Source organism: Cryptomeria japonica, chromosome 3, assembly GCF_030272615.1.
Source record: "Cryptomeria japonica chromosome 3, Sugi_1.0, whole genome shotgun sequence".
Taxonomy (NCBI): Eukaryota; Viridiplantae; Streptophyta; class Pinopsida; order Cupressales; family Cupressaceae; genus Cryptomeria; species Cryptomeria japonica.
Genome location: NC_081407.1, coordinates 589,034,516 through 589,061,033, shown reverse-complemented (window position 1 = coordinate 589,061,033; position 26,518 = coordinate 589,034,516). Strand labels below are relative to the sequence as shown.

General features: G+C 38.1%; 1 protein-coding gene across 2 annotated transcripts in view; it reads right to left on the bottom strand.

Moving 5' to 3' along the window:
* Positions 1-5,865: 5,865 nt before the first annotated feature.
* LOC131042665 (mitotic checkpoint protein BUB3.1) overlaps positions 5,866-26,518 on the bottom strand; it is a 162,445-nt gene continuing 141,792 nt past the window's right edge. For both annotated transcript variants that reach the window (XM_057975986.1, XM_057975985.2), the window contains one exon: positions 5,866-6,235. In XM_057975986.1, coding sequence (XP_057831969.1) covers positions 6,197-6,235 — 39 coding nt within the window. In that variant the 3' untranslated portion in view covers positions 5,866-6,196. The remainder of the gene's footprint in view (positions 6,236-26,518) is intronic.

The window sequence follows — 26,518 nt, the reverse complement described above, 5'->3', positions numbered from 1 at the left end:
AACCGGGATAGTACTCATAGGCAAGGCTGACTGAATTTTGACTGGAGGGAGTGAAGCTTGCTGAGGAACGGGTTTATTTAGATCTGCTGAGGGAAAACTTATAGGAGGAGCTTTTAGATAATTAATCTTTCTTTTAACTTCTTGATTGGCTGCTTCTAATTCAGCCTTTTCCAACTCCATTTGCAAATCTTCTTTCTCTTTCCTCATCCTCTCCATCTCTCTTTCATGTGCAGATAGCATGTGAGAGATCTCCATTGTAGTCTTAGATCCAAACCCACCTTCCATGCACTCTTGCTTCCTCTTATCTACATTATTTCTAATAGGTTGTGGGTCACTAAGGACTTCCCTATTCAATTGCACAACAGATTTGTATGGAGGGTTGGTCTTGGGAACTAGAATTTCTCTGATGATTGGACCTTCATCCTCACTCTTGGCTTTCTCCTGGGTAAATAACTCAAGATTAGCTATCTGTCTTAAAAGCCTGTCTCTCTCCATCAATTTTGCTTTTACCTCTCTTTCTTTATCTGCTTCCTTTTGTGTTCTTAAGGAAGTTAAATGATGGACTCTTCTATTCAGGACTTCAATTTCTTGGGATACCTTATCTTCATCAGGGAAGATTTCTTCAGTGTTTGACACATTGACTTGGTCAATATCAATTAAACTGATGTTTCCATCAATTGTCCTAGGTACAGAATCTCTCTTAATATTTGAACTATTTTTGTCCTTCCTAGACAAACTAGCATAAGAGATCCCCTGGTTTAAAACTTGGACATCTTCAATATTCCCAAACAAACCAGAATGGAAGCCTAAAATATCATGCTCAGATTCGCGGGAAGAAGAATTTGAATTTGCATAGACGGGTCTCTTAGATGACTTACCCGTATTGATGCTCTTCTGTACCCAAGCAGCATTAGATGGCTCATGTACAACTGATCTTTTCTGGCCTCTCTGTGCCTGTTCAGGTAATCCCTCTTGCAACGTCTCATGAGGATGCTTCCTCATGAAAGACCTGGTGTTCCTTCCTCTCTACATTATACTTATTTTCTTAAAAGAGTTATACTTATTTTAAAAGGACTGGTTATACTTGTCAGAGTCGCCACCCACAAAGACTGTGGGAAATAAGAAAACAAGCTTAAACAAATTACTTGCCAATATTTAACAAAATCACGAAGATTTTCAAACAGACAGATAACACAAATGAGAGATCGAGCAATCTTCCACAACACAGATATCCGAACAAACTTCTGAACTAATTCAAGAACCAATCTGTAACATAGATATGCACTATGACTCTCCCCAATAAAGTCGCCCCTTTTGTTAGTCTCAAATTTTGATTTCCCTTCTATCCTTCCTATAAGAAATAAATCAACTCTGTCTGCATATAAAAAGATCAAAGAAATAGAACTCAAGAGTAACATATAACAAGGTTTTGAGATCTTCTACACTTTGAACTTATCCAAAGTTCAGGTGGGTATACCTTATGTGAATATTTTCACACTATAAACTTGAAATCCATAGTAAACCAGTGCTAAAAACCTGTGGACTTCATCACCTCAATGAAACTGAAACACTAAAGGAAAAACTTGTATTCATTTTCAGTATTCATCTTTAAGAAAAGATAGAAAGAAATCCTACAATCTGATACCAATGCGTAATCCGGGCCACAAAGTCACCTAAATCAAGCAAGAGTTTTCAAAACTGAACATTCTTATACAATTCATCACTCTGGCTTTCATAAACCCCATACATGCCTAACATATACATAGGTCCTTTCCCACTTAACTAAAACAGTTCATCAGATTCAAAGCAGCAAACAGTTGATCTACTGATAGAAATATTTCATGCACATTTAATCCCTCTCCTAAAGAGAAAAGCCAAAAATATGTCTATAAGATTGCCTTACAATCCATGCTCATTTGAAAAACCCTAGATTACTCAAATGAAACCAACAAATTAACGAATGCACGCCAGAAGACAACACAGATTTAGGCCTGAAAAGTATTGATCTGTATTTTCATATTTATTTTGAAAATGTTACATAATTCAAAGTAATCTTTGAGAAAACCCAAAAAAAACCTAGATATATATTGCCAGAGGATCTTTACAAAATTCTTGTGATGATTTTTCTATTAGTCCTGGTATCCATTTATAACATTATGGATGCATACAAGCTTCAGACAAACCTAAGAAAAGTTTGTTGCAAACCGCAATGTTCTCCAAGAAACAGTTACAAGTCCTTTTCGGTGTCAACGGCCTCTTCAAATTGTTGTCCAACTGCAACATCTTCTAACTGTTTGGGAACTTCTTCTCTTTGTCTAGCATATTTGTCCTTCCATTCCTGGAACACGTCATCATTCGGCCAGGAAAAGCTAGCAATATTTTTCTTCATTCCTTCCAGCCTTTTCCAAGTGACCCTTAATTGCCCAATTTCTGTTTCTATGAAACTATAATGTGATTTCACCTTCTCAATCTCTTCAATTGTCTTGACAAATAAGGATGTGTCTTCAATGTTAATGATTTCATTAACCCTTTTGGACAATTTGTGGTCCAGCTCTTCTAACCATGCCTTCTCTTTTAACTGAGTAGGACCAGCAAAACTCCCTGGAAACAATTCATACTTGTGATCAGAATATTCCTTTCTATATAGTTGGGCCTTTCTTTTTACACCTACTGAGAGTATATTCATTTCTCTTATGAATTCACTAGTGGACCTAAGATTGTCATTTGCCTCTACATCTGCATGGGATGAACACATGAGCTCTAACTCCTTACCTCTAGGCATCCACTTATTAAGAATTGGTTCCAAGGTGGTTTCATCCTCTCTTAATTCGGTCAAAATATTCAAAATCCTCTTCATAGAAATGTGAACGACAAAGGGCCTAACTGAATCAACAAACTTCAAAATTGTGGCTTTTACCTTTTCCTCATATTTGCTTGCAAACAGGGCTTGAGCCTGTTTCAACTTTTCCAACTCATGTTGAACAGTTTCAATTGATTGGAAACCAAAAGGCATAGGAGAAGGGGGATATTCTATGATAGGACTTGTAGGTGGAGGTCTTGTTGGAGAAGAAGCTATCATAACAGTGGAGGATTCACCTTGATGGTGTTGACCTGCCAAGTGACCCTGAAGTCTAGCAATAATAATGTCTTTGTTGGCTATTCCTTCTTTGGCCTCATTGTAAGCTTTTAAGATTGTTTCCAATTTTAATTGGAGATTAGCCTTTTCTTTTGCCTCGTTTTCTGCCACTGCTACACTGAACTTTGCAGTTTCCAAGATTGTGCTTGCAGCTTCCACCACTCCTATATCTTGGACTCCTTTTACAATCATGCCTCCTAGGAGACTAGAATCTGATACATCTTTCCTTCTTTTATTTTCATCCTTCTTTAGTGACCACATGACTAAAGCAACATTATCTCTACTGAAGGTCACTCCTTCCATGGGTTTAGTTTCCTTCATGACTGCTTCAAGTACCAGAGCATCAGTTATATCCCACTCAAGGAGGATCAAAACACCAGCCTTTGATACCATCTCTCTTCCCTTTTCAGGGGTAATGGTCTTGAACTCTTCAATCATTTCTTGCTTTACCTCTTCCTCTACTTGAGTTACATCTCTGTGAGGCTACTTACTCTTCCTTTGTTCACATTTGGCTTTAAATTGTTCCATGCTTTGCTTCCATACAAGCTGCATGAAGGCCCCTGTTGTAACAAAGTTACTATCAGCCAAGAACTCCTCACTGGCTTGCTTGACAATAGGATCTAACTCTTTACCTTTGAGCTCACCATCAATCAAGTTCATTTCAGCACTTGGTGGCTCTTCTGGCATCTCATCCCGTGTCTCCTCATATGTGTAGGCAATCTCCCTGAGACTCCCTAACTGTAACAGTTGTTCCGCCACAGCCTACTCATCTCCTATGTGGATAGGGGACTGAGATGGAGAATATAGAGGCTCCTTTTTTTGCACTTCCTTCCCTACTCTTTGCCTTTTAGGGGAGTCTTGGATGTCAATGACATCCTCAATTTCTCTTTTCCCTCTTGGAGTGGAAGGCTTACCTATCACTAGTATCATCACACTGTATTTTGATTTCTTGTGCATTACATAATCACCAGGTGGGATAGCCTTAGCAAAGGCAGGATTAGCTAGAACCAGTTTAACCCTGTCAAGATCATTTCTCATTATAGCCTCCATTTTTTCTTTCAAAGTTTGCATGAGGTCTTCAAAATAAAGAATTAAGAATTTTATTTAGTGTGAGACAATTCTATGAGCAAGAACAAAAGGAGATAGAAACAGGTTTATACAAAGAAGGAGCATTACGACAGCCCTCATCAAGAAAAACCCAACTCCTTATGCAAGAGCTAGAAGAACTGCACTGCTTGTTCCAAGGTGTAATGTTTGTTGCTCTAGTGTTATCCCAAAGCAACTTTGTTTCATTTCCCAAATTTCATCTCTATTAGTTGAATTCTAACTCGTCTCATAGTTGTTGTGACTTATTTAAAATAAATAAATAACTATATTCTATGTTATTTAGTTGATGCTTGTCTAGTTGGTTATTTTGCTATTTATTTTAGTTGTTGTTCCCTCTAGTTTCTTATTTTTGTAAGGGATTGGGGCACTAATTACCCATGTTTATATTATCAAAAACAATAAAGTTCAACCAATTGCTTCTTGGCTATATTGTATTCAACCAAAAATAAAGGGGGTTCACATGTAACTAATCCCTTTACACAAGGAACTTCCATTATAGCAAAATATATTATTAGAGCCTTCAAGGATCTACATCTTTGAAGTGGCATATTACACATAGAATTAGTAGAACCAAGGCCAATAATACTTGGAAAGAGTTTAGGTGGAAGAATAAAATCTTTATACTTCTAACCTCAAGCTTCCTAATAGTTGTTAAGTATATGGAAAGCATTGCAATCAATATAACATCTTGAACGAAAAGGACAATCACTTTGTAATGTGTTGAGTTTCTCTTCATAGTCAACACAAGGAACATTTTGATATACATAAACGATCAACCTTTGACTTCTAATAATGAAATACATAGCAATATCCTATTTACAACAAGAATCGTGGAACTTAGAGACATTTGAGACTTCAAAACCTTATCTCGTTGAAGTGATCCTTAGATTATGCATGATTATAAGTTATCCAACACTCTTATTAATGGCATGTATAAAATTCAAGATATAATTCCTCTAACTCTTCAATTAAATCTTTTAACTCCCATAGCATGCAGCTTTTTTTAAAGATTGGATGTAATGTGTACACTATAAAGGGGTTTTTGGATATGTAAGAGAGCGAGTGAAAGTAACCACCTAAAAACTAATATTGCACTAAAACATTTAAGAGAGATTTTTTATTCAAATATCTTTATCAAACTAATATTTGTCAAAATTATAAAATTAGCTTATTCTTTTTAAATATATTTTTTTTATAATTTATATGATTTAAAGCATTACATTCTCTTTTTTTCTATATTATAATTTTTTTATTAATTAAGTTTAAGGAAAAGAAAATGAACTAATAGACCAAAAAGAAAAGGAAAATAAAAAGTTAATATTAATTTTTCAAACCTAAACTCCCCATTTGTACTCCAAATTTTAAATGTATTTTTAAAATGACTATAAAACACCCCTTGCTTAAAAATTCCAATATTCCATTCTTTCTTAGAGCTTTGGAGGAGCAAAATGCAAGCCTAGAGTTGATAACATTTGTTATGGTGAAAGTTTGAAAAGGAATATAATAATAATAAAATGTAAATAATTAAACTTTTAATTTTATTATTATTTTATTGGATAAACGGGCACTATGAATGAGAAGAATTTTTTTATATTGTTGACGGAATAAAACAAAAAAATAAATAATAGAAGTGTGCAAACTATCTCAAATTCTAGTCAATACAATGTAAGCGTCGATATGAAAAAGATGCTCTTTCTAACCAAAAGCAAAAAGATAAACTATATACAAAATTGTACCAGAGAAAAACTGCCATAGACAAAAGAACAAGGCTAGATATCTAGACTAAAGAACACTTGTTCTTTCGTTTACAACAAAATGAAAAATGAACTATTTTAAAATTAGTTAAAACAATCCCATTTCTGTCAATCCTTCACCTTTGAAGGACTCCCACAAAATTGATTTGTAATATCATTGTTTGCATAAGACTTGCACGAGTCAGTGAACTCTTTTGTGTCAGGAACATTCTCTATAAATATTTGGGTTGTCTCGTTCCTGCATAAATCCAATTAAGTTTAAAAGGTTGGCATCAACATTAAAATATAGAAAACCTCATTTGATTAAATCCAAAAATATATCATCTTCAACATCTCAAACTATTAACCATCAAAAAAATAATATCATTTCTTAGAGAAGAAATTCCCATTTTGTGCTACCTAACATTTAACTACTTTTGATTAATGCTAGTGTAGAAGCAATCATTCCATTAGTCTATAGTAAAATTGAAGTTTCATGAGTGTTTGTTTTTGAAAAATTTTGAGAGATTTTACAAGCATGGAGATTTATGAATTTTTTAATAATTGACAAGTAAGAAATTTTAAATTTTAATTTTTTTTTTAAGTTGATAATCTCATGATTATTTTTAATAATAAAGAGTAAATTTTCAATTATATAATTAATTTTAAAAAAATTATTGACAAGAATTTTTAAAAAATAAATAATATATGAGAGTAAAAAAATTTAAAATAAATGAAAAAACTTTCAAACCTCAACCCAAAAACATCATCTACATAAATCTAAAATCTAATAAAAACTCTTGCTTTGAATACAACATATTCCTTACTCCAAAAAAAATATTCCTTACTCCACACAAACATTCGCGACTCCATAGAACCCCCTCCTAAATGTCCTTCTAACTGAGCAATTTGCAAAGAGCATATAAAAATTCAGAATATCACTCATTAACTAAAATGCATGTTCTTAAATGTGTCCTAATGGAACGATTCCCCATTTTTATTATGTCATTTGGGCAAGATGAGACGGGTAATTGCAGTTAGGATCCACAAACGGCAAAAGGAACTTTAGCAGGGAATACAATCTGAAATATAGGTATGGTTTTCATGAAACTTGTTATTTTCTTGTAAGACTAGATTCTCCAAGGGATTCAAATCATTTTATAATCCTTCGTAACACATCCAACCTTGCAATAATTGCCGACGAAATTCTACTCGTGCATCTCCAATACTCTTGATGTTGTTGTTAACACGACTGGAAATAAAGCAAGCGAAGAAAACTACTATAAGCCGAGCAACCAAAGTCGTGTGAGGAAGTTGAAAGTTTTAGAAATCATTTAAGTTGTGCTAATTAAGAATCCAAACACTAATTTTGCTCGTTCGCACATTGAAAGCTCTGTAATATCTGCGTATTACTAGATGATCAAATTTACAGAGCCAATTCAATAATGGGAACACATGCAAAAACCAAAGTAATTTCTTACAAATATACGAGAAAGTAAAAAATTTCCTCGACTATTAATCTGTTCAGAGCATACTCTCAATTAGTTCTATGCGGAGAGTGGATTTTGGATAACTATTCAACAATTTAGATTGTCGAAAATAAATTAACTTGAAAAATCTCACGCAGCTTTTCAAGCCCACAGGTATCAATGAACACACTCAACAAAACGGACGAGATTACAGTTGCGCAAAATTCCTTGTCCGAAATATTGTAGGGATGGTGTACATGTACTGCAAGCTCTTTGGATTGAATATGCATCTTTCACGTTTGGAAATTTGCAAACTTAAAGAGTTTCCAAATAAAATATCCAGTAGTCATAAGTTTCAAAAGTTTGAGCCTTCTTGCTCAAATGCTTTTGATTTTAATCTAAGGAAGCGAAGAAAATGTATGTATAACTTCTTCTGGACCGTCAGAATACTAAAACAAACAATAAACTAGCTTCTCAATAGTTTCATGCTATAGAATTACATGCCTGTGACAAACTGTTACATGGTTCATAATTGAATTCAAACTGCAAAAATGGCATCCCAATTTCACACGTGGAAGCTGCACTAACAATAAATTTCTTCCCAACATCTCAAATGCACTTCAGAAATAAAATTTCATTCATTCACCCTTCCAATTAGTTGGGATTTGCAACAAACTTGCTACCTTTAATGAGAAAGGAGCTTAAAATAGTTGCAAATATTGAAGACCTTATTACAAGAATTGAATTTCTAGGTTTTCGCCTATTTCCTACCAGCAACCTTTCATGCTCTGTAAGCCGCAACTCTGGAGTACGAAACTTGTTTTATAATATATGTGGCCCTTTGTTGCACCATTTAGAAAGCAATGTTAAGTCTTTGCCTCACCTGAACAGCAAGTACTTATCCTATCTAGTCCATCAATGGATTTATCTACAAGACCATATTAGTCAGGTCAGGTTGCCTATCGAGAACAAATCCGATAGTGACATTATTCCAACATCTCCCCTTGAAAGAGCCCAACACGACAGGAAGGCTAGTACCCGATTCCATCATTTATACTCTCCCATTTGCTCGATTGTGATGTTCTTGTTGAGTAATCCCCTTACAGCCTAGTGCACCATTTTCTATTGCAAGTTGCAAACATGGAAACCAAAAACTATTCTGTAGCTATTATGCTTATCTGTAAGAAATGCTATGGTTTCCATATTATTTCAGGTTATACTTTTTTGTGATCTAAATACTCCACGATATGATTTTTGTTGCTATCTTAATCAGTAGACTAGAGTCGTCTTAGCATGCTTAATAAGTCCCATTTTAGCCCAATCTAACTCTGCCAAACCATATTCTCTAATCAATGATACCTTATCCTATCACACAAACTAAAGAAACTAGGAACTTTCTATTTAAAGAAGAGATGAATCTTAAATGACGCTTGCCTGAGAATCTTATTGAAAAGTAGCTTTGCATCTTGTCCTCAAAGGGAGCTGACCACTATCAATAGTGTTGAAAATGATTGAGCGCACATATTGCAAATATTGTGTTCAGAATAAAAGTAAATTATATACTATCAATAGTGTTGAAAATTATTGAGCATACATATTGTAAATCTAAATTCTTTTTTGTGGAGAATAATAGTAAATTATATTATGATTTTTCAGGATGCATACATTGATTTTTACATTATTCATACTGGCTTATAAAGTTTTGTTTTCTTGTTTTGTTTTCTTATTGGTAAACGGCAGAGCCAGAGAAGATTATATTAGAATTAATATTCCAGTTTGAAATATCCCAAACCAATTTTTTTCAATTTTTCAATTACAAAGAGTAATACAACACACATCCGTTAGGGTTAGCACTTAAACCAAAACGATGCGGAAAACAACTCTAACCAAGAATGTACACCAGGATCTCGGGTTGGGCAAGGCATGAGCATATGGTCAGAGGGTCTTAAAGCATTCTGAAAGTAACTCTAACCAAAATTGTGCCCAAGATGGACTAACATATGGTCAGAGGATCTTGGTCCATGCTGAAAGCAACTCTAACCAAGAATGTGCCCAAGATGGACTAAAATATGTTTAGAGGATCTTTACAATTACAATTACTGAAAGGAAAACTCGACACCAAGCATGTGCTTTCAAACCTAGGGTGAGAATGGAGCTACCATATGGCGGAGATGCTAAGAACTTAGAAATGGAATTAAATGTAAATAACAAGCGTGAAATGAAAATGAGAAAAAATGCTGCCAGTACCACTGTTCAGCTTACAATGTGATAGTAAATGCTTGCCAAGATCATAGGATTAAGACTATACAATGCTGTAACAATATAGAAGGCTCTCCCGGGCTTAACAAAAATGATAAGTCCAAGAAATTCTACTCAAGGATCAATCTTAATATTCTGATTTATGACAGACCTGCACGTGAAATGCTTAATCAGCAACACATGGAATCACTAAAATGCTCATTACTCTCTCAATACTAGTCCGAATGACCCAAAACCAAAAGCAATGGCTTCCTATGAAGGAGGCGACCCACCAATACCAAGAATCAGACATTAACCCAACAGATTATTTATCACGAACCCCAAGGCAATTCCCAACAATGAGGCCAGGCAAGAATGGCGATTCTTCTCTATAAAATGAAACACTTCATATTAGAATCTGCAAATTGGCACAAAGGAGCGCCCAGCCAAAACAAGAGGAAATATGCAATACCCAAAATGAATATGTTTTTATTTTGAAATATATGAGTGAAACTACAAATCTGCCCTGCTAACTGCGACTCCTGAAAATGAAATGAAATGCAAATAACTGAACTTCAAACACAACTCAAGCTACAATGCAATCCCCACTACAAACTCTCACAACTACACTAAATCACCACTAGTTGCTATCTTTCAAGCAAGAAGCAATGCCAAGGCTAGGAGGCATTCATTCCTCAAAGCAACCCCAATACCATTCCGGCAGAGTAACATTACAATAGACATAAGATGCCAAATGAAGGGAAGAGGCCTCCATTTATAAGCTTAACAAGGGATCTCTAGAGGCTTTTAGAAAGTGCGCCCTAATTTCACATTTGAATTTTCCTCCAAGAGATGGTGCCACTTTTAAAAGCTTAATTAACCTTTATTTTAATTCACTTCTCTTCATAAAGTTGGCACCCCTTTTTATAAGCAAGATTTTAGACCTTAAGAAATATTAAATCCCTTCCATGATGCGTCCACCCTTGAAGACCACCTTTTAAAACAACTTGAAGTAATGAAGCTAGGCCAAGGGGTCAACTTTAAAATATAACATTAAAACATAACATTATTTAAATGAAATGAACTTATCTCTCCAAAAACATCCCAAGGCCAAAAGTGACAAAGCCAACTGAACCAACTGAAGAAGAGAACCAACTGTGTCGAAATAATCAGGACCACTGCAAGAAATAGAATTTACTAAAAATAGTAAATTCCAAAAAGTGCTCGGAACGCAAAGCCGGACATACCACTGCGAATCCCTTTGAAAACCCAGAAAGAATCCGCGACCCAAACTCTAATTCACGAGCAACAACAAACTCCAAAATTGGAAACCCTAATTTCACCCATTGAGTAGCCTACGGGTCTCCGAAATAGGCCATCGGTCAACTGAAACATTACGCTTGAGAAAGGGAGATTACAGTCCGCCCTCCCCAAGATTGCTTGTCCTCAAGCAATTGCAAGTTTGGATGCTGCAAAATCTCCTCATTCTCCCAAGTTGCATCCTCCAAGGGCAAATTCTTCCACCTCACCAAGTATTCGTTGATTGTCCTTCTCAAAGAATGCTCTCTGGAATCAATAATCTCCTCCGGAATCAAAATCAATTGCCCTTCTTCGTTCAAAAGTGGTAATTGTGAAGAAGCAATAACATTATCTCCAAGTGCCTTCTTGAGGCGAGACACGTGGAAGACATTGTGCACTTTACTACTCGAAGGTAGCTCCAACTCATAAGCTACTGCTCCAACCTTTTTGATGACTTGGAATGGCCCATAGAAATGAGGCTTGAGTTTCTCAGCTCCACTCTTCTTGAGAGTAGACTGTCTGTATGGTTGTAGTCGAAGATAAACCATATCTCCAACCTCAAAAGAGCGCTCAACGCGTCGTTGATCAGCGTACATCTTCTTCTGATTCTGAGCAATCTGCAAGTTGTTCTTCAAAGATTTCAAGATGTCTTGACTTTGCTGCAACAAATCCTTGGCTTGAGGGGCTTTGCTATCACCAAACACCAAATCAGCAAAGCTAGGAGCCTCATAACCATAGAGAGCCATGAAGGGAGACATCCTTATTGACATGTGAAAGGAAGAATTCTAACAATACTCGCCTATGTGGAGCCATTTCACCCATGTTCTTTGTTGCTCCGAAACATAGTTTCTCAGATAGCCTTCCAACCACTTGTTCACTATCTCTGTTTGTCCATCGGTTTGGGGGTGATAACTAGTGCTTGGAGTAAGCACCGTACCAGTCATCCTGAAGACTTCCTGCCAAAAGGTGCTTAGGAACTTGTTGTCCCTATCACTCACAATGTTTTTCGGCAACCCATGCAATCTAAACACCTCATGAAAAAACAAATCTGCAACTTGAGTTGTTGAAAAAGAGCTCGTGATGGCAAAGAAGTGAGCAAACTTTGTCAATCTGTCCACTACAACATAGATACAATCTTTGCCTTGGGCCTTTGGCAACCCAGTGATGAAGTCCATTGATATGCTTTCCCATTTTTGGTTGGGAATGGGAAGAGGTTGCAGCAAACCAGTAGGTAGAGTGTGCTCATTTTTGTTCATCTGACAAGTAGGACATTCCTGGATGTAGCATTGAACTTCCCCTTTCAACCCTTTCCAAGCAAATCTTTCCCGAATCTGCCTATATGTCTTGAAGAAACCCTGATGACCAGCAAGTGGAATGTCATGGAATGTCATCAAGATCTTCTTTCTGAGCTTAGAATCAGCCACCACAAAGATTATACCCTTGTAGTGTATCAGCCCGTCAACCACCTTGTACCTTTCATCATGAAAAGTACCTTCAATGATGCTGATTGCCAACTGATTTTTGGCATAATCAGCGAGCAACATGTCCTTCCAATCAGCAGTGAGCTCACACAATGAACTCAGATGAGGTCTCCTAGATAGAGCATCAGCCACAATATTGTTTTTCCCTTTGACATACTCAATGTCAAAATCGTAAGCTTGAAGCTTACTCACCCACTTTTGTTGTCTCTCGTTCAAATCCTTCTGATGCATGAAGTGCTTGAGACTATTGTGATCAATCTTGACCACAAATTTGCTCCCCACCAAATACTGTCTGAACTTAGCTAATGCATGCATGATTGCAAGCATTTCCTTGTCATAGATGGAGTAGGTCCTTTCAACACCTCTTAATTTTCTGCTCTCAAACACAATGGGATGCTTGTCTTGCATCAAAACAGCCCCAACACCTTCTCCAAATGCATCACACTGTAGCTCGAAGGGCTTGGAGAAATCTGGAATTGCCAAAACTGGACAAGAGCTCATGATCTTCTTAAACTTATCAAAAGTAGTTTGAGCCTTTTCTGTCCAACAAAAAGCTCCCTTTTTCGTGAGGTCAGTAAGAGGAGCAGCGTTCTGTGAATAGCCCTTCACAAATCTTCTGTAAAAACCACAAAGACCCAAGAACCCTTTCAAATGAGTCAAGTTCTTTGGGGGTGGCCAATCAACTATTGCCTTGATCTTTTTGGGATCAACCTTCACTCCATCAGCACTGATTATGTGACCAAGGTAAAGTAGCTCCTTCATTCCAAATTCACATTTGGATTCTTTGGCAAACAGACTTTCTGATTCAAGGATGCTAAGCATTTCCTCTACATGCTTGAGGTGTTCTTCCCATGTCCTGTTGTAGATCAGAATGTCATCAAAAAAAAGATTAACACGAAGTTCCTCAACTGCTTCTGAAAGACTCTGTTCATACAAGACTAGAAGGTAGCAGGAGCATTAGTCAACCCAAATGGCATGACTAAAAACTCGAAGTGACCATAGTGACATCTAAATGCTGTCTTCTCAACATCAGACCCTCTCATCCGAATTTGGTAGTAGCCCGACCTCAGATCAATCTTTGAGAAGAACTTGGCTCCATGTAGCTCATCTATGAGCTCATCTATTCTTGGAATGGGGTATCGATTTTTGATGGTGCTTTGATTCAAAGCACGATAATCCACACACATGCGAATGGTACCATCCTTCTTCTTCACAAGAACAACTGCTGAAGCGAAAGGACTCTTACTTGGACGAATGAAGCCCATCTCCAAGAGTTCCTTAATGTTTTTCTCAATCTCATCCTTTTGCTTCTTAGGGTACCGATATGGAGTTGTGATAACTGGTTTAGCCCCTTCCTTGAGCTCTATGACATGCTCTGAGCCTCGTTCGGGAGGTGGCCTAGGAGGTAAATCAGCAAACACTTTACTCTTCTTGGTGAGTAAGGACTGGATATCAGGAGGGTAGTCCCTCTTTGTTTCAGCCAGACTAGCTGGGAGAATCATACATTCCGCAACCCACTCAACTTGACCATGCCGAATCAACTTTGCCATTCACTTGAATGACACGATCCGAGGTCCACCGTTAGACATTCCTCTTAACACCACCTTCTTCCCATCAGATTGAAACTTGAGCTCCATGGTTTGCAGATTTAGGGAGATCTCTCCAAGTGAACGCAGCCATTGCATGCCTAGGACGGCATCCGTATCTCCAATGTTGACTACATAGAATTCATCCTTGACTTCGTAGTTGCCCAATTGCATAGACATATTTGGGATCTTCTTGGTGCAAGAAATGTGAAACCCATCAGCAACCATAACCTTGAAGCCTTCAAAATCTTCTGTTTGCAGCCCTTTCTTTGCCACCACCACTTCATCAATGAAGTTATGCGTTGCTCCAGTATCAATCAAAGCAACTATTCGTTGCCCCTTAATCATCCCTCGAACCTTGAAGGATTCATTTTTTTGAAAGCTCGAAAGTTGAGCCAAGGTACCCCCACTTCCTTTTTCACCTTCAGATACTTCGGGAACTCTTTCCACTTCGCTGTCATCACAATCTGATTGCTGGTCTGAAGAATTAGAATCGCTTTCTCCAGCTGAATAGTATTCAATTTGATGAATTTTGACTCCCTTTGGGCAAATATGATCTTGGGACCATTTTTCTCTACACCGGAAACATAACCCCTTTCTTCGGAGTTCGTTAAGTGTCTCTGGATCCAGCCTTGTGACATGAGTGTTATGGTGTTTGAACTCCGTATGGTGAGGTCCCTTTCCTTTATCCTTTTTGTGAAATAATGGCTTGGATTGAATTTTTGCCTTAGGAGCAGCCCACTCCATATTTTTTTCTTTTTTCATTGCCTCTTGTAAGGAGGGTGGATCGAAAGCTTTAATCCAACCCTTGAGTGGTTCCATAAGCCCTTCACTGAATAGGATCACCAACCGCCTCTCGGTGATTCCCGTGACCATTACTGAAAGCCTCTGAAATTCAGCTATGTAAGCATCGACTGTGCCATGTTGTCTAAGTTGTGCCAATTCTCTGAAATGCACTTCTGGATCCTTTTTCTCGAATCTCTCTATGAGCCTATTGGTGAACTCATCATAGGTAGTGATCGACCGATGCCCCAAGGTGACTAGACCATGGTACCACCATTCGTGTGCTACCTCATCTAAATGAAGCATAGCAAACTTGATTGTCTCCTCTTCTGTCATGGGTCTAAGAGCTAGATAGTTGTCTAACTTCTATATCCAAGCTCTAGCTGAACTACTGTCACTCCCGTCAAAATGTGGAAGCATAACCTTGTTGATTGCTTGATGCAAATCCCTCTGTACTGTTGCTTCCCTATGTTCACCATGTCTCCCATGTCCTTTATTCTTCCTTTTATGGTCCACGAAATCATTTTAAGACATGTCTAACTTGATTTCATCAGGAAGAGACTCATACTTAGCACAATCAAGTCTCAACTGTTCCACAAATGATGCATTCTCTCCCGGATCGGGTTGAGGGTTTACTGGTGCCAAGAAGGTGGGTTTAAAAGGCTTGGAAGAAATATTTGTTCTATTTGAAGTATGCGGAGCAGCATGTTCACTATGCTGGTTGGAGCCGCTTTGTTCTCCGGTGTGCCCTTGATTGCTCTATGAATTATAACTCTGACCCATTTTCCCCATCATGAGAGATACCATATCCAATAAGGCATCCATCTTCCTCTTGAACCTCCTTCCCGGACTTGGTCTTCTTTCCCTTCCTTTTCCACTTTCATCCCAACTGCTTGTAAACCTCTCAGTACCACCCACTAGCCTTTCATTGTCCCCCATTTCTGTTTCCGGAGAAGACTCCCAATGAGCCCTCAAAACCTCTGATGCTGTCTGACCTTCAAGAACCTGATACCATTGAAAATGAAACTGACTTGCAACCTTCTTATCATCCCTTGCCAAGTATCTTCTTTCTCTGTCACTCATAGAAGGTTTGTTTCACAGGATGGCAGGATGTGAGGCTCTGATACCACTGAAATATCCCAAACCAATTTTTTTCAATTTTTCAATTACAAAGAGTAATGCAACACACATCCGTTAGGGTTAGCACTTAAACCAAAACGATGCGGAAAACAACTCTAACCAAGAATGTACACCAGGATCCCGGGTTGGGCAAGGCGTGAGCATATGGTCAGAGGGTCTTAAAGCATTTTGAAAGTAACTCTAACCAAAATTGTGCCCAAGATGGACTAACATATGGTCAAAGGATCTTGGTCCATGCTGAAAGCAACTCTAACCAAGAATGTGCCCAAGATGGACTAACATATGGTCAGAGGATCTTTACAATTACAATTACTGAAAGGAAAACTCGACACCAAGCATGTGCTTTCAAACCTAGGGTGAGAATGGAGCTACCATATGGCGGAGATGCTAAGAACTTAGAAATGGAATTAAATGTAAATAACAAGCGTGAAATGAAAATGAGAAAAAATGCTACCAGTACCACTGTTCAGCTTACAATGTGATAGTAAATGCTTGCCAAGATCATAGGATTAAGACTATACAATGCTGTAACAATATAGAAGGCTCTCCCGGGCTTAACAAAAATGATAAGTCCAAGAAATTCTACTCAAGGATCAATCTTAATATTCTGATTTATGACAGACCTGCACGTGAAATGCTTAATCAGCAACACATGGAATCACTAAAATGCTCATTACTCTCTCAATACTAGTCCGAATGACCCAAAACCAAAAGCAATGGCTTCCTATGAAGGAGGCGACCCACCAATACCAAGAATCAGACATTAACCCAACAGATTATTTATCACGAACCCCAAGGCAATTCCCAACAATGAGGCCAGGCAAGAATGGCGATTCTTCTCTATAAAATAAAACACTTCATATTAGAATCTGCAAATTGGCACAAAGGAGCGCCCAGCCAAAACAAGAGGAAATATGCAATACCCAAAATGAATATGTTTTTATTTTGAAATATATGAGTGAAACTACAAATCTGCCCTGCTAACCGCGACTCCTTAAAATGAAATGAAATGCAAATAACTGAACTTCAAGCACAACTCAAGCTACAATGCAATCCCCACTACAAACTCTCACAACTACACTAAATCACCACTAGTTGCTATCTTTCAAGCAAGAAGCAATGCCAAGGCTAGGAGGCATTCATTCCTCAAAGCAACCCCAATACCATTCCAACAGAGTAACATTACAATAGACATAAGATGCCAAATGAAGGGAAGAGGCCTCCATTTATAAGCTTAACAAGGGATCTCTAGAGGCTTTTAGAAAGTGCGCCCTAATTTCACATTTGAATTTTCCTCCAAGAGATGGTGCCACTTTTAAAAGCTTAATTAACCTTTATTTTAATTCACTTCTCTTCATAAAGTTGGCACCCCTTTTCATAAGCAAGATTTTAGACCTTAAGAAATATTAAATTCCTTCCATGATGCGTCCACCCTTGAAGACCACCTTTTAAAACAACTTGAAGTGATGAAGCTAGGCCAAGGGGTCAACTTTAAAATATAACATTAAAACATAACATTATTTAAATGAAATGAACTTATCTCTCCAAAAACATCCCAAGGCCAAAAGTGACGAAGCCAACTTAACCAACTGAAGAAGAGAACCAACTGTGTCGAAATAATCAGGACCATTGCCAGAAATAGAATTTACTAAAAATAGTAAATTCCAAAAAGTGCTCGGAACGCAAAGCTGGACATACCACTGGGAAGCCCTTTGAAAACCCAGAAAGAATCCGCGATCCAAACTCTAATTCACGAGCAACAACAAACTCCAAAATTGGAAACCCTAATTTCACCCATTGAGTAGCCTACGGGTCTCCGAAATAGGCCATCGGTCAACTGAAACATTACGCCTGAGAAGGAAACATTACACAGTTACATAGCTAGAATCAGAGGCCTTAAGGCAAAGAAACCAAAATAGACAAGGGACAGAATCCCCAAACAAACCAAAATCATTCCTTAGCAAAAAACAGGAATGAGCTTCGAAACAATTCAACAACATCCTACCTGCCTCAAGAGTTTAAGAGTATAAGCATACAAAATCAACCTTTCTGCCTTAAAGTCTAGAAGTATCGACATTGATACTGTATGAAAGTCTTTGAAAGCTGAACAAAATTCTCATCTAAAAGCAAAAAAAATTGTATCTGCTAAATGCTTCAAATGTCGCCCCGAGGCTTGAACTCCAGACCGGACACGAGCCCTTCCTCGCAGGCGTCCCCTGCGACTACCAAAAACAGCCGACTGCCCATGGCCCCTGCCTTCTTCAGAAACATCACTACCCTCGCCTCTTGCAGGCAGACCATCATGCTAAATTTTTGGAGGGAGTAATCCATTTAATCTAGCGAAATCTCTGAATTCCTCTTCTCTGTCCTGATCCTCAGGACTATCACCTAGCAATTTCCATTTGATGAACCTAACAGCCATGGCTACGAAGGACCTATGATGCATTAGAGCAGGGCCTTTAAGGTCCAAGAGAAAAGGGTAATATTTGATAGTTTCTCCTGGAACTGAGAGAAGAATCATATCCCCTAGACAGGGAAGCCCAGTGCCAAGGATGGCATATTGGAGAACTGTGTCCAGACCTTCCAGCATATCTTCTTCGAACAGATGAGAGGTTAAGGCGAGCATCTCCTCCTTAGGAACCTGGTTATCGAGCAATGATGCCACAAATCTGGAAGAGATATGAGTATTATCTCTCAGATATTCCTTTCGGCTCAAGTGACCATGACCCAAAATCATTTTGACTGCCTAAATTAACAACGGTTCTGAACTCCTGAGAAGGTTTTTTAGTCTCTGATCAGAAATTTCCTTAAAGGAAACTTGGCGGCTCGAGCAAGATAGCGAAACTGGAGTGTCTGCCCCAAAACAAGAAATCGGATGAGGGAAAACCTTTGCTATGAATTCGAAGGGTTCTGCCATTTTAAACAGAAGCCAGAAAAGCACGATTTCTTGGCAGCTGAAAGAAAACGAGGGAGGAGAAAGACAGCTAAACAAAACAAGGTAGCTAAAAAAAAGCCTCGACTTAGGCAAAAATAACTACTTCTGACATTCTCTCTCGTACCAAGCATCATTAATGATAAATGCTTTGAGAAATAAAACCTGAGGGAGAAGGCGGCGAAAAGCCATATACCAAAGTATAGATTTTAAAAGAGAGGACCTCATAACTTTGCCACGAAGTCATCTCGAGTTTAACAAACCATGATGGCGGCATCCTCTTCACCTATTACGGTGACCCCGGCAATCCTTCTTGAGACACGCCAAATCCGGACAATTAATGATGTCAGAGACATCCAGCTTAATAGTAACTTTCTCCATTTGTTTAGTAGATGACTTGTCAGGGAAAGTTGTGACTAGGCTAAAGGAATAATGCAAGTTCCACGTCAGCAGCTCCAACTCAAACCTTCGAAGGACGGGTAGGTAGCAAAATTTAAAAAGAAGATAGCCGTTATGAGGTTACCAAAACAAAACATTCAAATACAAATTTAAAAATCCAAACGGCCAACAAATGGAAAAAACAATTAATATTCACTGTCGTTGAAAATAGACCCCAATGAAAACACTTAGGTCAATCAGAATTTAATTCATCTGCCCACCAGCTGAGAGGGATCCCATCAGAAGCAACCCTAGAGAGGACATCCTTGTCAGTGTTAGCTTCCCTATAGATGTGCTTACAGGAGAAGCTTTCAAATGTAGAAAGTGTCACTAAGATTTTTTCAAGCAAAGCTTTCAGCCTCCAATTAGGGGAGAATGCGGTTCTAACTGCATTGGTAGTGATTGTTGAATCCCCTTCAATTTCTAGATTCTTGATTCTTCATTTAGAGCACTCCATGAGACCTAGTAAAAGAGCCTTGAATTCTGCAATATTGTTAGTGTCCGGAGGAATAGGGACAGCCAGCTTCCCTTTGACAACTCCTCTGAAGTCTCTGGTAATACATCCAATTCTAGAAGCACCTGGATTCCCTTTTGAAGCCCCATCAAAATTTAATTTTAACCATCCAACTTTGGGAGGTATCCAAACTACATTGCCTCTATCTTTGTTTTTCTCCCCTATTAATGAAGGGATTTTTATGCCATTCCATCTTAATCTAGCTCTATTGTCCCAGTCAGTAAAAACTTTATTCAAATCTGGAGTGAGGGCAAGTTGTTATTAATATTTTCAACAATGGAAGCGACAGGAAGGAGACATTTCCCATAAAGGACTGAGAATGCCATCTTTGGGTCGAATTGGCCACCCTTGAAAGAGTGAAACTATATCATTTGGAAGGGTCATGATCTAGCCAAGCTTATCACATAACCACCCCCAACACTTTTCTAAAAAGGGACAATTTAGGAGAAGGTGGTCAACTAATTCCTCATGAGCTTTACAAAGAATGCATCTAGAAGGGCCTTGGAAACCCATGTTTTTGAATTTCTCCGTTGTAAGAATTTTCTTTTTAATTTCTAAGCAAGCAAAGATGCCAGCTTTAGGAATTAGCTTGCTGCTGCAAAAAAGTTTATGTGGGATTCCCAGATCCTCAGAGGCACCTTGATTGGCAAAGATTTTACAACCTTCCTTGGCACTGTAATGACCTGATTTTGAAGGAGTCCAAATCGGAACATCGGCTCCATCTCTGAAAACCAGTTGCCTATCCTTTATAACCTCAAGAAGTTGTTCTAATTCATTGGGGGGAAGGGGAAGACCATCCAGATTCTTCCAGCTCCAACCAAGAAAAGAGTTATCCCCTGGAAATTCTACATAGTCCTTGGCATTAACCCTCCAATGTTCTCTAAGCCAGGCCCTTGTGGAAGGAACAGAAATGGGGGAATCTAAGCTTGGATATCCTCCCCAAGAGTCTTCCCAGAATAAGCTTGATGAACCATCATGAACATCCCAAGAGACAAAGTCTGCTATTAGATCCTTGCACTTAAGAATGAAATTCCAAATTCGAGAGCCTTTAGGAGGGTTAGTAACACAAAGGATTTGACGATTCCCCTACTGCAACATATTTTGTGAGCATCATTCTTACCCATCTTGCTTTGGGGTCTGTGAGCATTTTCCAGACTAATTTGGCCCCAAAAGCTTGATTTAAAATCTGAAGATTACGAATACCAAGCCCCCCTGAAGACTTGGGTTTACAAATTTTATCCCTATCAATAAGTGAAATTTTGTGCTTTTCTTTTGTATTCAGCCAAAAAAAGTTCCTCATTTTTTGAATGATGAAGGAATTCATACCAGTAGAGAGAGCTAAAAACGACATTAGATATATAGGGAGGGCTGAGATTACTGCCTGAAGCATTATAAGCCTGCCAGTCTAGGAAAGGCACTTCCCTTTCCAAGAGTTAACCATCTGATCCATTTTTATCTGCAGAGGATCCCAAAGGTTCGAATTCCTCAAACCCCTATCAATAGGAATACCCAAGTGTGTGCAAGGCAAAGAGCCTTTCTTGCAGTTAAGGATTTTAAGGATCCTATTTTTAAAGGGCGGAGGGGTGGGGAAGAAAAAAATCTCTAATTTATTCTTGTTGATTACCTGGCCCGAAGCTTTGCCATAGGAGCACAAAAGTTCTTGGATTTGAGTAGCTTCCTTAGATTTGGCTACACCAAGAAGGATGTTATCATCAGCAAATTGCTGATGGGTAGCTACAAAGTTTGAGGTGATCTTGATACCTTCCAACTCCCTTTTAGAATGCTTATCTTTAATGGCTCTTCCCAATGCTTCTACCATTATGATGAATAGGAAGGGGGAGATTGGATCACCTTGCCTTAAGCCCTTTGAGGATGAGAAGAAGCCCTCTGGTTTCCCATTTATGAGAAATGAAAATCTTGGAGAGGAAATGCATTCAAAGACCCAATTGACCCACTACTTACTAAAGCCAAAAGCCTGTAGTATTTTGCATAAAAAACGCCAGTCCACGTTATCATAGGCTTTTGAAATATCCAATTTCAATATCATATATGGATGATTCGTACTTTGAAGAGTATGAATTACCTCCTGGGCCACAATTACCCCATCTAAAATTGAGCGACCAAGGACAAACCCAGTTTGCTCTTCAGAAATAATATTGTCCATTAGGGGTTGCAATCTGTTCATCATCATCTTTGAGAGGATTTTGTAGATTGTGTTGCATAGCGAGATTGGTCTAAAATCCTCTAAGCGGACTGCTTTCTCTTTCTTTGGAACAAGAGCTATAAAAGTATTATTAATTTCCTTTAGGATATTACCTGAATTTCTTGAGGATTCTAGCGCTTCCACTAGATCTTTCCCTAGAATTTCCCAACATTTCTTAACGAAGCCAGTCGGGAAGCCATCCGGCCCAGGGGCCTTATCGGAGGGGAGTTGGTTTAAGGCAATTGAAACCTCCTCCAATGAGAAGTTTTCATTGAGCTTCCTGTTTTGTTCATCTGAGATCACTTTTGGAATCAGAGAAAGAAACCTGCTTTGTTCTCTTAAATCAAAGCCTTCTACGTTGTTGAGCAAGTTAGAGAAGAATTGAACAATCTCATTTCTTATGGCCTTTGGGTCATCTATGAAGCGATTTGCATGAACTTCCAGCCTGGAAATTTTATTTATGCTTCTCCTAATCCTCGTCATATTATGGAAATACTTTGTATTCTTATCCCCAACTTGGAGCCAATTCTCTCTTGATTTTTGTTTCCAAAAGATTTCATCTTCATACTCAGCCAGCAAATGCTTCTCCTTAACAAACAGAGTCTGCGACATGCCTACCTTGATAACATCTTCAATCAAAGCCTCTAGTTGAGCTTCCAAGTCCTTTTTGACATCAAAAATGTTCTTAAAATGAACAACATTCCATTCTAACAATTGTTTTTTGACATATTTAATTTGGATACAAAACAGAAGAGCCTAGAACCCTCAAAGGTAGCTTCTTTCCACCATTGGTCTATAAGATTTAAAAAATTGTGGTCCTTCATCCACATTCTCAAATTTGAAGGGCAGTTTTGAGAAATTTGAATCACTATTAAAGGTAAGAAGGAGTGGATAATGATCAGAGCCCGAGCAGGGTAAGACATTACATTCCAAAGAAGAGGGCAAGGATGAAAGATCACCCAACCAGAAGAATCTATCTATTTTCTCTGCTATGTTGTTGAACCCTAATCTCTGGTTATTCCAAGTGAAGATGTTGTCGCCTGATTTAATCTCAAGAAGCCATTTTTTGTCAATCTAGTCATTGAAATCCTGTTGAGATCTACCAAGTCTCAAGATCCCGCTCCTTTTATCCATCGAGCTTCTAATGGCATTAAAGTCCCCTCCTATGAGAAGGTATTGATCCTGATTTCAAGAAATTACCACATCCAACTCTGACCAGAGGGTGCGTTTAGAAGCAGGGGAAACAGGCCTATAGACATTGATTAACAAAAAGGGAACATTTGCTGATAAATGTATAGCTTTCATGAGCAACCAATTTCTATTGGAAGCAATCCCCTCAATCTATACAAAGGAAGATTTCCAAACTATAAGCAAGCCCCCCGAAGCCCCTTCTACAAATTTGCAACTTGCTTACTGTTAAGGTATTGGCGACCCAACCCTGCACCACAGGATTCTGCTTGATGACAATCAAGTTTTGTTTCCTGTAACATTACAATCTATTCATTGATCAAGAGAATTCTTCTTTTGATCAAGCATCTCTTGTTAGGGGCATGCAAGCCCCTAACATTCCACGATAGGATTTTCATTTTTGTTCAGGAAGGGGAGTTCCCTTCCTTACTTTCAAAAGATCAGTGATCTTGATTTGTCCTTCATTTTCACCATCATGGGCAAGGTGCTCAGTAAAGGATTTCCTACCTCTCTTTGGAGAGAGAATGCCAAAATCAGGCTTTTCTTTGCCAGCAATTATTTGTTTAATACCCAGTTTCCTTTTTTCTTTAGCTTTAGAATAAAGGACTGCAAGGGGGGTGTCCATAACTAGGTCTGGATCATCATCTTCATCCATATATTCATTGAGAAGATTATATGTTTTAGGATCTAGAATCGGATCAAAGAAAGGAGCCTGGAAAAAGGGGGACCTGTCTAAGGGATCTGGGGACTCCGAAGAGAGATCAACAAATTTAGTCTTCTTAGGAGGACTATTAAGAGGCAAAGCAAAAGTGGCTTGGGGAGCCTTGCACGAAGGACTCTTTGGGATTGATTTCAGAGGAGAAACAACAAGGGAACTAGCTTCGGAAGCCTCAAAGCCTTGGGGAGGGGGGGGGTGGGAATCTTTGGAGGCATTCAGCTCTCGAATGATATTCTCTTTAAGAATCTCTGTCTCAGAAAGAAGATTAGACAAAACTATATCCTTTTCCTTATAAGAGGCTACAAGACCAGACGAGTTTTGTTTTCTTGTTACAATTATAGTTTGTAGATTTAGGAAGTATTTAACGAGTTTTTTTGTTTCAAGATTATAATCACCGAGTTTTTTTGCTGAGCATTTGGAAAAACTCGGTGAATTTTCCACATGACTTGCTGCACCAACAACATTTCAAAATCACAGAAAAAAAAAGTGGGCTAAACACTCGAAAAACTCTACTATTTGGGTTTATAAGCATTGTTTTTGCCTTTAAAAAAAGGATGAAACTGGTGTGCCACAAAGGTTGGTGTGGTTTTGAAGGTCTGCATTTAGGCTTGGTGGTGAGGGCTCTACTTCTCAATCCTTCCCTATTGATGAGGAATGTGTCAAAAGCCCTGCCCCTTTACATCATTGGGGTTGTTACACCTAGAACCCCACCCAAACTCATTTGATACGTTTAATAGTTGATTTTTGCATAAAATTTATGTGTTTTAAAAAATATAGGTGTTAGTTAAATTGCTGAGTTTTTGCCAAGTAATCTCTAAGTAGGTTTGGCTTGCTAACTACTCTACAAATCTGAATCTACAAACTACGGTTACAACTACTTTTTGTAAATCTTCAGACAAAAAATTTCTCTAATTAATATTATTTATTATTAACTATTAAATTAACGCCTATTTATTTATTTATTTTTTTAATCTATAATTTAACAGCATTCCCTCTTTATTACATCAATCTAAACAAAAGACAAAACACTACATCGATTGAATACAACAATTTATTCAAAAACCTGATGAAATGATTCTACCAAATCTCTTCACATCCAAAACATACCAAACTGGTCACATCAGTAGATGTCCAACTGTCCAGCAATACCTATAAATCAAAACACACTTTGTTGGAAATATTGTCATTGATGTCAAAGGGATTTGTTCTTGTCATTAATGTCAAACAAGTACGGACAAGATTTGTCATTGATGTCAAGTAATTACATTGGATTATCATCTCAAGCAATGGCAAAGGATAAAGAAAAGCATTGATGGAACAATCGTTTAAACATATGCCTTGTCCCATCGTGGCTTTCATCATTTTATATTTGAATGTCTTCATGAAGAGGGACGACTCTTTGCAAGTTGCTGCTCTTTCAGGAATGGACACAACCTTTCTCATAAGTCGCTGCCCTTCAATTTTAATTTTTATTTAATTTCAAACTAATAACATTAGTCAATCTCATTACTCCGGCAATTTATATATTAATCCTTATTCAAACCTGTTATTAGCGTGATCCCTTCCTTTTGTTTTTGTTGGATTTTGCCAAGATCAAGAAGTCATTGAAATGTACATGAAAGAGACATAATATGGGATAAGAATAAACTGTATTCTCATTAATAGAAAATGATCAATGATTGTTCAATAGTTACATACAATGTAGATGAGCCTGCTTATATAGGCAAGGCTAGGGATATGTATGAGCACACAAATATGACATGTGGCTCAATAAGAAACAAGGGTAGGTAGGAAATAGGTGTGGGTAGGTAGGAGAAATAATACAATATTCCACATGAGGTGGATCACCCACCGAAGGTGGAATTATCACTCCACTATAAGTGGATATGATAGTGTAATAACAAGATCAACACCTTAAGAGGTGGAATTTCTCCTACACACACTATCCCAATGTGGCACAAACACCCAAGTGTCTCATATCCAAACTACTATGAAATGCATTATCCTAAGTAAACTTAAGTAAGTGTAATAATATCCATGATGAATAATTATTTACACCAACACCCCCCCTTAAGTGCAACTTAGGGGAATGCACTTAAGTCTACAATGCAACTAAGCAATGCAAGATGGGTCCCGGCTACGAGGCCATGTTAGGTACCCACGAACAAATGCAAATGCATGCAAACCAATGCAATGAAATCTCTCACAAAGTGGGGAAAGAGAGAAAAACCCAATGGGAAAAAACCCTCCCCCAAAAGAAGAGATGAAAGCTATACAAGAGAACTCTCAAAGAAGTATGTGAGGAACAAAACCCCATGTGAGGAAAAAGTCCCCCCCATATGAGAGAAGAAGAGAAGTCAAACTGTGATCATCCCTCAATGAAGAATCTGCACCAATGATAGAAGCTCGATGTATGAAGAAACTGCTCCACGAACGTCGAACAACATTCCTCCCCTTAGGAAGAAACAAAACCAAAGGTGTATCCATGAAGTCTCCCCAATCATGAAGGGAAGATGTATGAAGAAAACTCATGATGAAAGGAATCTCTGAAAA